Genomic DNA, 14,248 nt, shown 5'->3' on the forward strand with positions numbered 1-14,248 from the left:
CCGCCCCTGTGCCTACTGCAACCTTGTAGCCCACAGTTTCTTTCAAGGTGCACAAATTCGTGCACTGGGCCCCTAGTGATCATCATAAAAAATGCCTTCTATAAGATGAGACTTTCATAATGTGAACAGTCTGACTGTAACTATTGTGTTTGTTTAGCTAACAGCCTCTGTGTGTCCCAGTCTCATGACTGAATGCCCAAGTACTCCACCTCAACTCTCACCTACTCGGTAAAGCCTTACCCTGCCACCCAGGTCTTACAGTTTATATTCTTTCATCTCTGCACTAAATTTTAACATGGTCTGTGTCCTACAGTTCAGCTCTTTTCAATGTTCAATTCCTGCAATGCTTAAAAAAAATAATACTTAATACATTAAAAATGTTTCTCTTGCTGCTTCCCTTCTTTTCTATATTTCTGTCATTGCAACCTTCAGTATAGTTATAATAAGAATTTCAGGTATAGGTTAATGGGTGTCACTGTGAGAAATAAAATTTAAAAAGCTTACCATTCTTTTAAAATTGATTAACTGATTCATTCACACACCGCGCCCCCCCCCCCCTTCACTTATATTATTAAAACTATTAGATGTTGGGTCAAGAAGAGAAAACAATTATTAATTTTGCTTAAAGAATAAACTGTAATGGTGGGAATTTTGAGGGAAAGCAGGAGACAAGTCACCTTACAGGTGATATGATCAAGTTAATTTATTCTGAGCAGGTATGTGTCAATATTTTACTAAAAAAAACAACAAGTGCAGTGCACTGAACTGACCTGTTTAAAAAAAAAATACTGAAAGCTGAGTAGAAGCAGCCCAGATCCCTAAAGGTCAATTTATGGAAGGATCAATTAGTTCAATGTCCATAGTACCCCCCAATTTGCCAAATGTGCAAGTTACCAAAAACTTAGAGTACTCTTGAAAATATCCAATGACTATTAAGGTATTTTTTATGAATACCACATGTCATATTTTTATTCTTCCAGGTATTATTTTCCAATATTCTAATTCAAAACATTCATATTTAACATATTCTAGAATGCTTTTATTCATGAATGCGTTTCATAAATGTATTTACGTTTCTTTCAAAACATCTTGAAATTATGGTAAGATAAATCAAACTTTCTATTAATTGGAAAGCTAAGCTCATAAGAAAGTAGATGAAATCATGTAAGGAGAGTGGGAACTCAGGCTAGAACCCTGGGTGCCTTAACATTTATAAGTTGAACAGAAGATGAGAAGTCAGTGAAAAGAGTCCTAGAAAGAATAGACAGGCCTGGCCAGAGTGGCTCAGTTGGTTGAGGTCAAAAGGTTGCCAGTTCGATTCCAGGTCAGGGCACATGCCTGGGTTGTAGGTTCAATCCCTGGTTGGGCACCTACAGAAGGCAACAGATTAATGTTTCTCTCTCATATCGATGCTCCCCTCTCCCTTTCTGTCTCTAAGCATGTCCTCAGGTAAGGAATTAAAAAAAAAAGGCCAGTGAGATAGGAGTGCATGATGTCAGAAAACACGAGATGGAAGTGTTTCAAAGTGGGCAGTGGTTGGCTGTGATGGACAGCACTGAGAGGGTAAGTAGAAAGAGAGGAGAAGGTACCATTGGATTTGCATGCAGATTGCAGTTTCTTTAGTGTGGTAGTGAAGAAACCAGAGGGAAAGGGTGTTTGACGGTAGGAATGGTTTATTAGAGAGGGAACAATTGGTGATTCAAGAGAGGGAAGAGGATAAGATCCGCAGAAGTGGAGGCATTGGTATCAGATACAGAGCTTCTTTTTTAAAAAAATAATTCTTTATTGTTGAAAGTATTACATATGTATCCCCTCTTCCCCCTTGGCCCCCTCTAGCATGCTCCCCCCCCCCAAAAAAAAGCCTTCAGCACTGTATTGTCTGTGTCCATGGATTATGCATATATGCATACAAGGTCTTTGGTTGATTACCTCCCACCCACCCACCCTCCCCCACCTTCCCTCTCAGATTCTGCACTCTGTTCCATTCTTCAAGTCTCTGGATCCACTCCACTCATTAGTTTATTTTGTTACTTAGATTCCACATATGAGTGAGATCATGTGATACTTGTCTTTCTCTGACTGACTTATTTCACTTAGCATGATACTCTCCAGGTCCATTCATGCTGTCACAAAGGGTAAGAGAGCCTTCTTTTTTACTGCTGCATAGTATTCCGTGGTATAAATGTACCACAGCTTTTTTATCCACTCATCTACTGATGGCATTTGGGCTGTTTCCAGATCTTAGTGATTCTAAATTGTGCTGCTATGAACATAACGGTGCATACATTCTTTCTGATGAATGTTTCAGGTTTCTTAGGATATAGTCCTAGAAGTAGGATCACTGGGTCAAATGGCAGATCCATATTTAATTTTTTGAGGAAACTCCATACTGTTTTCATAATGGTTGCACCAGTCTGCATTCCCACCAGCAGTACTAGGGTTCCCTTTTCTCCACATCCTCACCAGCACTTGTCATTTGTTGATGGTAGCCATTCTGTCAGATGTGAGATGGCACCTCATTGTCATTTTGATTTGCATCTCTCAGATGATTAGTGACATTGAGCTTGTTTTCATATGCCTCTTGGCCATCTTGTCCTCTTTGGAGAAGAGACATTGAGTTTCTTGAAGAATGAGACCATGTCTTATTCTTACTTGTATCTCTAGTATCTCCCAGTACATAGAAGGCACTCAAGAAGTATTACTGAATTATTGAACAAATGAACAAATGGAAAAATAGATGGATGGCAGGTGCAGGGCTGGAAAATGAATGATATCAAACTAAAACTTCAGAGTAAGGAAAAGAGAAGAGGTCCTGGATTAATAAGCTATCTTCAGGGACTTTGGGATCCTGGGTCTTGTCTCTGGGATAGGGTAGACAGATTTCAAACTCAGATGAAGATGAGAAGGAATAAGTGACTATTGAAGGCAGTTGCCTTAGCTAACTTTCAAGGCACGGATCTGCTAAAACCAACTGCAGTGAGGGTTCTGGGATCATTTACTTTCTTTCTCTTTTTCCGAATCCAGGCTCATATGAAAAGTGATTATGTGTCTTTACAGAGCCAAATGGGAGGAGGTTCTAATAAATGACAGTGCCACATTCAGTTACCCATCCGGCCAATAGCTACCCACTGAATGACAGTCTTGTATGGAGGGAAAGGTATAAGGGCAGGGTTACGCTGGGCTTATCTGTTCGTTTCTTTTGCTTATGGGTGTGTGTGTTTTATTTTTATGAATGCTTGCCTTCTATTGAGATAGCAGCTGATTTCACGAACTGCACAGGTGAGGTGGTGTTTGAACCGGGCCACCCCTAGTCTTGGTGGGACTCCCCTGTGGGTGAGTCGGTGTTGCAGAAGGCGGCTCTGTGGAATGGAGAAAGCAGAGCATGGAAGCAGGCCCGTCCTGGAAACACAGGACTCCAGGCCGGCTCCAGCGTCTTCCAGCCCTTTCATTAGGAAAGGATTTAGGATTCCCATTTTTTTCCAGTTTGCAAGTGACGTGGAGGCGGAGCTGGAAGCTAGCCTTGGCGTCTGCTCGGATGGTTTTGCCCCTCTACGTCCTACGCGGGTCTACGTTCCTCGGGGTTTCCTAGCAACCTCCCGGGCCAGCCTGGCAACCTCCCGGACCCCTGGGTGCCCAGGTTGATCACACCGGGCTGCAGCCGAGTGTCGCCTTCGGGAAGCAGGAAGAACGGCGTCCGCCCGACCCTCCGGCCCGTTACACGTGGGATCTCCAGAGCCGTCCACCCTGCGCGTCGCCGGGCGAGGGCGGGGCCTCGCGGCGGCCAATGGGCAGGCAGAAGGGAGCGCGCCTGCGCACGGCAGGCCGGGGGCGGGGCCGGGAGAGGCGCTGAGGACGGGGGCTGGCGAGGCTCACGCGGGGTCGCTGCGTGTCTGGCAAAGTTGGGCAGCTGCGGGCCGCGAGGGTGAGTGACCCGGGAGCAGCCCAGGGGCGGCTGTGGCCGGTGAGGCCGGAGTCCCCACCTGGGGGAGGAGGCCGTGGGGCGGCGCCAGGGGTCCTCAGCGGGGCTGGGTCCCGGCGCCCCTGTGTGGTCCTGGGCGCCGCGCTCGGGGTGAGAGGCTGGAGGGCCTGCGTGGGGGTCTCAGCCCCCGAGCCGCCTCGGGAGGCTTAGCCGGCTTAGAAGCAGAGTCAGTCTGTCTGTCTGTCTGTCTGTCTGTCTGTCTGTCTGTCTGTCTGTCTGTCTCTCTCTCTCTCTCTCTCTCTCTCTCTCTCTCTCTCTCTCTCTCTCGGCGGGCCGCTGGGGGCTGTGAAGCCAGATGGCCCTGCCGGGGCCGATCTCCGCCCTCTTGGAGGACCGGCCGTGGGCATGACTCCATCTGCTGCTGGCACCCCCTCTCCTGCGACCCTCGCCCTCCTCCCCCTCCCCCTCCCCATCTCCTCCTGGAAGAGACAACAAGCAGGTCCCGTCTGGCCGGGCGAGCTTGGTTAGGCTGTGCCCGGGAGTGGGAAGGCGAGGGGAGGTGATTTCCTCTTGTGCTCTCTACCTGGGCATGGGCACTGCCACCCACCCGGTGCCCAAGCCACAACCTGGGCGTCATGCTCGCCTCCCGTGCTCCTCGCCACCCATATCGGATCCATCACAAATCTCTGTTGGGTACGTACGCTCCTCCACGCCCCGTCTCTCTGCTCCAGCTGGCTCAGGCCGCCGTCATCTCTGCCCCGGATGCCGCAGGAGCCGCCTGACTGGTCCCCTGCGTGTCTTTGATGATCCTCTGGAGCTGGTTCCCTACGGGAGAGCCAGGGTGATGGTCTGAAAGCGCACACCTGGTCACCACACCGTTCCCTTCCCGACCTTTTAGGAGCTTCTCGTTGCTCTTCCACGCTCTCCAACAGGGCTGGCAAGCCCCTTCCTAGCCTGTCCTGTTTTCACTTTTAACTCACCAGCCTCTGCTGAGTCTCCAGCCATATTGGACTGTGGAGTTCCTGGGTTAGACCAAGTGCCCTCTAGGCTCAGGTGTCGGCTATATCATGTTCCCTCCCCCTGAGGTGCCGTCCTTTGGTTGGGAAAAATGGTCCTTAATGAAGTTCTCCAGGTGTGGGCTGTGTGTCTTACTGGTCCGCAGGTTGTAATCTGTGTGAGTGGGCTTTGCCTCGGTCATAGTCCTGTCCTCAGTACCTTGTGCAGCACCGGCTGTTAGTAAAGAGTATGTTAGTTCCATATATAAATGGGGGAGCTCCTTGGGCTCCCCCAGATGAATAAGTAGACCCAGGTACCAAATGCCTGCACTTCCAGAATCTGTTCTCAACCCCCAACCCCTGTAGAGGTTGCTTTGGCCTAGGAACTTGGTTCTTTTCTCATCCTCAGCTCAGGCCCACGGAGGTTTCAAACGGGGAAGTACCGATCTGAGCTTTTCTTTGGCATTGACTCGGGGTTCAGGATGTCTGGATGTTGGTGAGTGTGGCTGCTCTGAGTTTGGATTCTTAACCGAGGGCCTTCGGTGTGAGGGAAAAGCTGTTAACGGCTGCTGTGGGCTTGATGGGAGGAAGGCTGGCTCCAAACTCTTCCGTGCTGGTCGGACAAACTACATAATGGGAGGGGTGGGTGGGCCAGGCTGCACCAGTGGTGGGAAGGCTCCAGAGGGAAGTTGTTTTTCCAGCTTAGGCCAGATCTTCTGTGATAGGGAACGACATACCTAAGGCCCAGACCCACTGCTCGGATTCAGACGTGAAGGCCTGCTGCCTGTAGGTCAGCTCAGCACTTGGTGATACATTTAGTAGGGGAGAGAAGAGACAGAAAAGATGGGTTCCCAGGCCTCAGAGCCAGAGGAGAAAAGAAAAACAAAAGAACAATACGTGACCATATGTTAAGGTCAGAGGAGTGTGAGAAGCTGCAGACTTGAGGTCAGAGGAGGGGACAATGGATCTGGGCCTGGAAGAATCCAGAGATGGTATTTTGAACTGGGCCTGGAAGGAAGAGGGAGGACAGACAGATGGAACCAGTGGGAGCAGTGCTCTGGGACGGGGAGAGGATCAGCCAGGGGAACTCTGACAGTCCCAGCACTGCGGGATCTCGCGACTGCGGATGGCCGTGTGCTTCGCTCCCAGGCCTGTGCCTTCTCCTTGTGAAGGATGCCTCCCAGCATGGGTTGTACTCTGAAGTCTCTTTCAGAAATCTCTCCTCCTTTGGGTTTTTCTCCAACCTGGCCTTTACATTTTCTCAAAAAAGCCCAGCGAGGCCAGGAACTCCCAGGGTTTATCTGCCCGGCTGTTTGCTCATGGCCTTGGACGAAGTGGCTGGAGTGTGGGTGATGCAACTTGTTCATGGGGCGGAAGGGAGTTGCTTATGTTTCTTTTCGAATGTGCCAGTTTAAAGTGTTAGGTGGCGGTCAGATTCCCTGCTTTCATTACAGCACTTGGAGGGAGAGTTTCTCCTTTGTGTTCATAGCTTTGGTTTTGTTGTTGTGATCTAATACAGGCATACCCCGAAGGTATTACAGGTTCCATTCCTGGCCACCACAATAAAGCGAATTTCACAATAAAGTGAGTCACGTGAAGTTTTTGGTTTCTCAGTGCATATAAAAGTTATGTAAAAGCTCTGGCCAGGTAGCTCAGCAACAAAACGAAGTATGCGGGTAGTTAGAAACCTGCAACAGCACACCACGCCGGGACATGCTCAGTATTAATGGTTCTTGCTGTTATTCTGCCTCCCTTGAAGAGGGGATCGTTTGGACCCATAGTTACTATACTACCAATCACTTTTTGCTGTTCTTCAAAGAGGACCCCCCCTCCCCCAATTTGATATACTGAGTTTCCAACCCCATAGTTATAGGAAATGGTGCCATGGGTTTAGTGATCATTTAATTTAGCTCAACTATCTGATAGATATCTAAAAATACAAAGTAGTTTTATGTTCAGTTACATTGACATCTGGCAGCATGTTCGTAAAGTGGGATCCCTATCCCCCCCCTCCACCCCCCCCAGGGACCATGGCACACAGACTGAGGATTGTCAACCTCTGTGCCTGGTACTGTGCTTGATGCTAGGAATGTAGATGCAGCCCCCACCCTCACAAAGCCCAGTCTAGCAAAGGGCACCGACAGTAATCAGGCCTTGTTCAAGACCACGTTCACAGCTGTTGCCTGAAGAGACACAGGAGCATATGGGAAGAGCACCGAAGCCAGGCTTGATGCGATTGAAGACGGCTTGCTGGGGAAAGATGCCTTTAAGGCGTAGGAGTCTGAAAGGCTTGGGAGGACCTGGCTTCCCACTCTGATCCCTCCTGTCCAGAACTCTAAAAACTGTTCTGTTCTGTTCCGGCCGGTGCAGTCACTGCTGAGAGTAACTCGAAACCTTGTTTTCTGGTACCAGGTACCGTGGCAGTGGCCTTATCAGGGTCTGGACACTTTTATTTGGTAAAATTGGAAATGTGGTTTCTGTTTCTGAATTATTTTATTTTTAAAAATATATATATTTTATTGATTTTTTACAGAGAGGAAGGGAGAGGGATAGAGAGTTAGAAACATCAATGAGAGAAAAACATCGATCAGCTGCCTCCTGCACACTCCCTACTGGGGATGTGCCCGCAACCAAGGTACATGCCCTTGACCGGAATCGAACCTGGGACCTTTCAGTCTGCAGGCCGATGCTCTATCCACTGAGCCAAACTGGTTAGGGCTGAATTATTTTCTAGAAATGAGAACTGGAAGCCCCTTTTTCATTCCAGCCATATAACATTGGAACAAAATTATGGGATGAATTATATTAAATACATCTTTGTAAATAAAAAGCACATTTATAGTAGAAATTTTAGAAGCAATAGAAAAAGTAAAAATAAAAATCACTCCTAATCTCATGACTCAGAAGATAATCTTTATTTTTAGTTGTTGTTCTCTGTGTGAAATATACATACATTTAAAATATATATATTTATATTGATTTCAGAGAGGAAGAGGAGAGATAGAAACATCAATGATGAGAGAGAACCATCAGCTGGCTGCCTCCTGCCCACCCACTATGATCCAGCCCACAGTCTGGGCATATGCCCTGACGGGGAATTGAACTGTGACCTCCTGGTTCATAGGTTGATACTCAACCACTGAGCAACACCAGCTGGGCTACATACATTCTTTTTTACAAAAGTGAATTTTTTTTACAGACTTTTGCAGCCTGTTTTTTGTTTGATATATATTGAACATCTTTTCCAATTATTGACATACTGCATTATGATATCCCTTCTTAGTAATAAGACTAGATGCTGCTTTTTCACCCTCTAAGTCAGTGGTTCTCAACCTTCCTAATGCCGCGACCCTTTAATACAGTTCCTCATGTTGTGGTGACCCCCAACCATAAAATTATTTTCGTTGCTACTTCATAACTGTAATTTTGCTACTGTTATGAATCGTAATGTAAATATCTGATGTGCAGGATGTATTTTCATTGTTCGCGACCCACAGGTTGAGAACTGCTGCTCTAAGTGATACATCCCACTGACTATTGTCCCCTTAGGGAGGGGGCCATGGGAGGTTATGCTGCAGATAGGCAACATAGGTTTGGAAAATTTTCCTAAATGTAGGGGTGGCATTTTCCAGGGTCCTTCCTTTCAGGATGGGTGAGGGGGTTGCAACACGTCTACTTCCCAGCCCAGGTACAGGGAGTAGAGATGGCAGAGCTTTGGAGCTGAGCTCCATGTGTAGCATGCGGAAGGGTATGACCAGTAGCTATGCTTTACCTTTACTGCTATAGGTTTGGGGCTGTGGCTGCCGTTGGCCCCATAGGAATTACTGGCCCTTGTTATCCAGCAGAATCTGCACTGCCTTTTAGGAAGTGAATGTGTTCGTCGGGGCTTTCTTTGTATTGATGTGCAGGTCTCCTGGCTGTCCTTCCCCTTCCTGTTTGAGGTCAGTCCATAAGCCCCAGGAAGGACCAGGACTTGCAGTTTAACAGTAAGCCCTGCCTGAGCCTTGGTGGGGAATGTTGACAGGAACAAAGCACGCCCGACCTCGGGGAGCTTGCTCGTCGCTGACTGCCTTCCTGTTGTTGACCACAATCCCAGGTCTAGCCAACGGGAGAACTTGATGGAATCCGAATTTCTGTGTACCCCTCCTTTCCACAGCTCTTTCACGTGGTTAAACTACTTGCCTCTGTCACAGCGCTGAAAGTGGACGAGGCAGGGGTTAATGTCCTCTTCTCTGCGCTGGCCTTGAACTGACCCACCTCATCGCTTCCCTCGGCTACCTTTGCTCCACTAAATACCTTCCCTACTGTGTGCCAATGGAGCCATTCTGAAAGCAAGCTCAGATCTCATCTCCCACTCAGGAATCCCTAGGAACTTCAGTCCCCTTGGCTGACCTGCCAAGTCATGTTCAGTACTGCCTGGGCCACCTTTGCAGCCTGTTGTTCCTACTTCACACTCTCTGGGCTCCAGACAAACTAAACTACTTGGAGTTTCTTTCCCACTTCGCTGCACCTGCCCCTCTGCTCCTGCCTTTCCCTTCGTCCTTCAGTCCCTGCAGGTCCACAGCACACTCCTCCATCCAGGCCCAGCTGAAGTCCCCGTGCCTGTTGGCACTCTCTGATTTTCCCTCACCCAGAGGAAGTTTCTTTCTGTGAACTCTCAGGGGTTATCTACCTTTAGGACACCCCACTGTCTGCTTGTGTTCGCCCTCAGTGGGAAGTATTGCTCTCACCGACTGTAAGCTGCTTGTAGGCAGGAATGATCTTCAAACCCATTGAAGCTCTCAGTGAGCTGCTTGGCCTTCTGGAGGTGGTTCAGGAAGGTCATGGACCTGCCCGTTTGAGTGATGGGGACCTAGAGTCTAGTAGTCTAGTGGCAGAGCTGGCCTTGGAGTCAGTTTAACATATTCTCGTCCCCAACTTTGCTCCTTTCTCAGGTTTCTCCGGGGCACACTGTTTTGAGTCTTGAAAGAACTTGAGCTCTGGTGTTCTCACTTTGATCTTCTGTGTTCCCCACCTCCCAGGTGCCAGCGACCATGAGATCTCTACAGCTGCTCAGAACCCCCTTCCTGTGCGGCCTGCTCTGGGCCTGTTGTGCCTCAGGCACCGGGGCCGAGCAGCCTGGGGCTGGTTCTTCCCATCACGGCAGCATGGGGCTGGATAAGCACACAGTGCACGACCAAGAGTACGTATTCAGCCAGCGCTGTGGCCGGGGTCCCCCTTCCTCTCGGCTGCAGCCGGCTGCGACGGCTCACTCAGTCCTCTTCCTTCTGCTCACATTTTTCAAGGATGCGGTGGATTCCTTATATCCACCTGTAGGTCAGGTATTCCTTTTCTCGTCATCATATCACCAGTAGAGGATCTTGAGGCCCAAATGGGATAAATGACTTGCCTGAACTCATTCTGTCTCTCACCACAGACACACACACACACACACACACACACACACACACACGCAGTAGTGGTGGTAGAATCCATTGAGCTAAGGTTTCTTGACTGTGACAAGACCATTTTCTTTTTTTATTGGCACAAACATTGAGTCATTTGTTGCAACTTTTGTCTTGGGCCTGTTAGCCTTACACCTTATACCCTGTTATCCTTGAATTGCTTTTAAAAGAAAAGTTTTTTTAATTGATAGTCTCAAAAAATGTTATAGCAACATTCTAGCAATAAAGAGGAAAAATCACTCATAACCTTGCCAGCATAATAAATGCAGCGTTTTATTTTATTCCTGCTCCCTTCACGGCCTTGCCTACATCTGCCATCCTTGAGTGTGGTCTGCCCTGTTTCTCAATGGATGAGTTTCAAGATTGGAACTTTTAAGAGTCCTTAAGGTTTCGGCATGATCCCACTGTCCCTGCCAAGTGGTCTGAATCTAACTGTTGGTTTCTAGGCATATCATGGAACATCTAGAAGGTGTCATCAACAAACCCGAGGCGGAGATGTCTCCACAAGAACTGCAGCTCCATTATTTCAAAATGCACGATTACGACGGCAATAATTTGCTTGACGGCCTAGAACTCTCCACAGCCATCACTCATGTCCATAAGGAGGTAGGTCAGGCAGTGGTGCCCTGGGCAGCCTCGCGGAAAGGCCTCCCTTTGGTCCTTCAGCTCCCCGTCCTGATGGCCTGTGCTGCCCAGTGCAGTAGTATTGTTGCTTCTCTTCGTTCTGCTTGCCACTCTGTTCTGTCTCCTCCTATTCAGTGGTCCTTCTTGCAGAGGGTGACCTGCTACAGCTGAAGCCCCAGGGCCTGTGTCTTTAACAAGACCTACAGGCATTTCTGCTGCATACCAGAGTTGAAAACCAGCACCCAAAAGGCAGACCATGTTCAAGATGCAGAGCAGGGAAGATGTCATTTTATTTGAGAAGAATGGGGAACCAGGGAACCAAGGGACCGAGGGGCTCGGCAATAATGGAGGGTTTGTACAGTGCTGCGAACAAAGCAGTTTGCAAAGCACTTTCAAGTAGGTTAGAGATCTCACCTGATCTTTGCAACAGCCTTTGAGAAGGCAGGGGCTGGCATTGTTACTACCTGATTGTAGAGGGGAGGAAATTGAAATCAAAATCTTTTGTCTTCAGATCTCATGCCTGTTCTGCTCTGCAGTGTAGAGAGAGGAGGGGAGGCAACGTTGGTGAGGTGGCTGTGATCACATGGGCGCCAGGAGAGCAGGTTTGGGTTGACTTCGAAGGCCGTGGGCAGCGCTGATAGCTCCATACAGGAGATGGCGTGACTCGAGCAGTGTTTTGGGAACATCCTTTGCTGTGGGAGGCTGACTGTTAGGCATGAGGAGAGTCTGGTCTGAGGAAGAAGAATGGTTCAGAGTCCTGGCAGGCGAGGGTGGTGGTGGCAGTAGGAGAGGAAAGGTAGATATGGAAGAGGTGCCAAAGGCAGAATTGTCACAGGATGTGAACAGCGAGAGCTTAGCACTCGGCACAGTGAGCCTCTGGAGCAGGAGAAATACCTTCCCTCAAAGACCCTAACAGGGTCTGCTTTGGTTGGCAGGCCTTCTTCCTCTTGTTCTCACCCCAGGGTCTAGTCCAGGTGGACCATTTCTTACTGTGTCAGGACAGATGGTACCCAGAGCTGGTCCTCGGGAGGGCCTGGGCTGTAAGCTTTTCTCTAGGATGGCTTTGTGGGTCCTGGAATCTGTGAAATGCATCATTCTTTTTAAAAAAATCTTTATTGTTGAAAGTATTACATATATGCCCCCCCCCCCACCATTGAACTCTTCTAGCCCACCCCCACTCCCTGCTGAAACATAATTCTGTGTAAACCATATCTAGCTTTCTACAGTGAACATGGATGACTTTTGTAATTAGAAAAGGATGAGAAGTAATTTTTAAAATAAATAAGCAAGGGCCTACTTTGATTATATCTTCTAACTGGCAAATATAATTTCTAAATTGGATTGTTATGAATTGACTGTATCTGATACATGGTTTGTGGATTCCTAGAAAGTAGCCACGTCCTACATTGAAGTCTTCAGACATGTACGAGCATGGACATTTTGGAAATTGGCTAAGTACCTCCAGTAAAATGTGCCAACTCATTGTCTCATTTAAATTTTGTAGGGAGGGAATGAACAGGAACCACCGATGAGCGAAGAGGAACTGATTAACTTAATAGATGGTGTTTTAAGAGACGATGACAAGAACAATGATGGCTACATCGACTATGCTGAATTTGCAAAATCACTCCAGTAGACATTATTTGACCATCTCCTAGTTATTATGCAAATGTGACCCATTATAATGTGATTGAACACTTTCAGTAATGCAGAATAATTCATTTCCAATTCCTGCCGAGTATTTTGGTAAAAACCTGTAGCAAGTGTGACACTGGTGTGAGAAAGAGAAGTCAAGAGCAATGGGACATGTTGTCCCCAGGTACTGTTAAATCTGTTGGACAAGGGCTCGATTGAAGAGTCTTTGTAAGAGTATTGGATAATTGGAGCTGAGGACTCAGGAGCAGGACTGTAGAATACTGCTGTTCTCTTGGTTTTAATTCATGCTGCCTGAAAACTAAGACGAGCTTTGCCAAGTGGACACACTTTTCAGTAACAGTGAAGGAATGGAATCAATGCCAAATGTTCCCCCTTGTGGGTGCTGTCTCTTCAGGAAAATGGTCAGTATTCTGTAAAGTTCCCTGGCTTAAATGATTACTTGCTTTGGGCAAGTGAGTATTGATTAAGCTATCAAAGCCACAGCCTCACGTGAATGTCAGATATTGAGTTCAGCTAGCCAGAGTCTGTATCTTCTGGCACTTGGATATGATACACCACTGACCTAAGAGATTAACCTTTTTCAGTTTTTCAATATTTTATGAAACTACTGCCATATCCTTATACTTTATTTCTTTTATGTCTTCTTCAACCTGGGAGAGACCTTGAATTTAAAACTGTTCTCTAATCAATAGCACATGTTTTAGCTTTCTTAATATTTGTATTTAACTCTTGTTTCTAGAGTTTCGCTTTTGCAGTTTAGAAACGTAGGCATGCAAGGGTTTTCCCTTCTGCCTGATACAGCGGGAGTAAAACTACTAGCTGCTGTAGCCAAGTGCAAGTGAAAAGATCGTTCACCGGGCACTGTGATTAGCCTGATACAAGTTGTATTTAGGAGTATTGTTTAAGTGGCCCCTTCTAGCCTAAACATGTGATTCTTTCAGATCAGGAAAGATTGGAAAGAGAAGCCTAAAAACTCAACAGTGTGAGTCTCAGTAATAGCTGAAAGTGAGAAGCAGCAGCAAATTGTGATTTGGTTTATTGGATGTAATGGACATACTGTGATAGAAATCATAAAATGATGATTGAATGGGGGGAAAACTGCATAAAATTTACTGTAAGATGTATAGAGACTTATTTTCTTTATTGAAGTATTCTTATAAGAAAACATGTATTTGTAAAAATGGTTTCCTGTGTCACGTATTTGTGCAATCAGAGCTGAATTATAAACTATTCTTGTAAAATCTCGTTATTTTGGAAGATTTATATAATGAATTCTGGATATATGACCAATAAAACTGATGAAACAAAATAAAGGGCCGTTGATTTTGTCTAATAGGCTTCTTCTCCCATCACCTGAAGGCTTTGTTGATCTGATGCAGATGTTTACATGTGCCTGCCCTCGTGCAGGTCCTGTGACCCTCCCTGCCTCTACCGCTCCTTTTGCAGGGGTCGATTCCCAGTATTCAGTCACTTTCCTCTTTTAGACATTTTTTTTCTTCTGAATGAAATCACTTTTTGGACCTTTTTTTCCTGGCCAAGTTCAGATTATGACAACATTTTCTGGCTTAGGAAAACACAGTGTTTTCTCCTTGAGTCTGGTGACTGTTCTT

At 47.0% G+C, this 14,248-nt stretch overlaps 1 protein-coding gene across 2 annotated transcripts; it reads left to right on the plus strand.

The window, feature by feature from the left end:
- The first annotated feature begins 3,824 nt into the window (after positions 1–3,824).
- On the plus strand, positions 3,825–13,941 carry MCFD2 (multiple coagulation factor deficiency 2, ER cargo receptor complex subunit). 2 transcript variants are annotated; one of them, XM_081101157.1, is made up of 4 exons: positions 3,825–3,922; positions 9,936–10,096; positions 10,805–10,964; positions 12,487–13,941. In XM_081101157.1, exons 2-4 carry the CDS (start codon positions 9,948–9,950, stop codon positions 12,616–12,618), a joined length of 441 nt encoding a protein of 146 aa, XP_080957283.1. In that variant the 5' UTR covers positions 3,825–3,922; positions 9,936–9,947; the 3' UTR covers positions 12,619–13,941. The 2 variants fall into 2 exon arrangements, with proteins under 2 accessions (XP_080957283.1, XP_080957284.1); XM_081101158.1 differs by lacking the exon at positions 3,825–3,922 and adding an exon at positions 3,925–4,612.
- Positions 13,942–14,248: the final 307 nt, after the last annotated feature.

This window comes from Myotis nattereri, assembly GCF_964212035.1.
Source record: "Myotis nattereri genome assembly, chromosome: 10".
Taxonomy (NCBI): domain Eukaryota; kingdom Metazoa; phylum Chordata; class Mammalia; order Chiroptera; family Vespertilionidae; genus Myotis; species Myotis nattereri.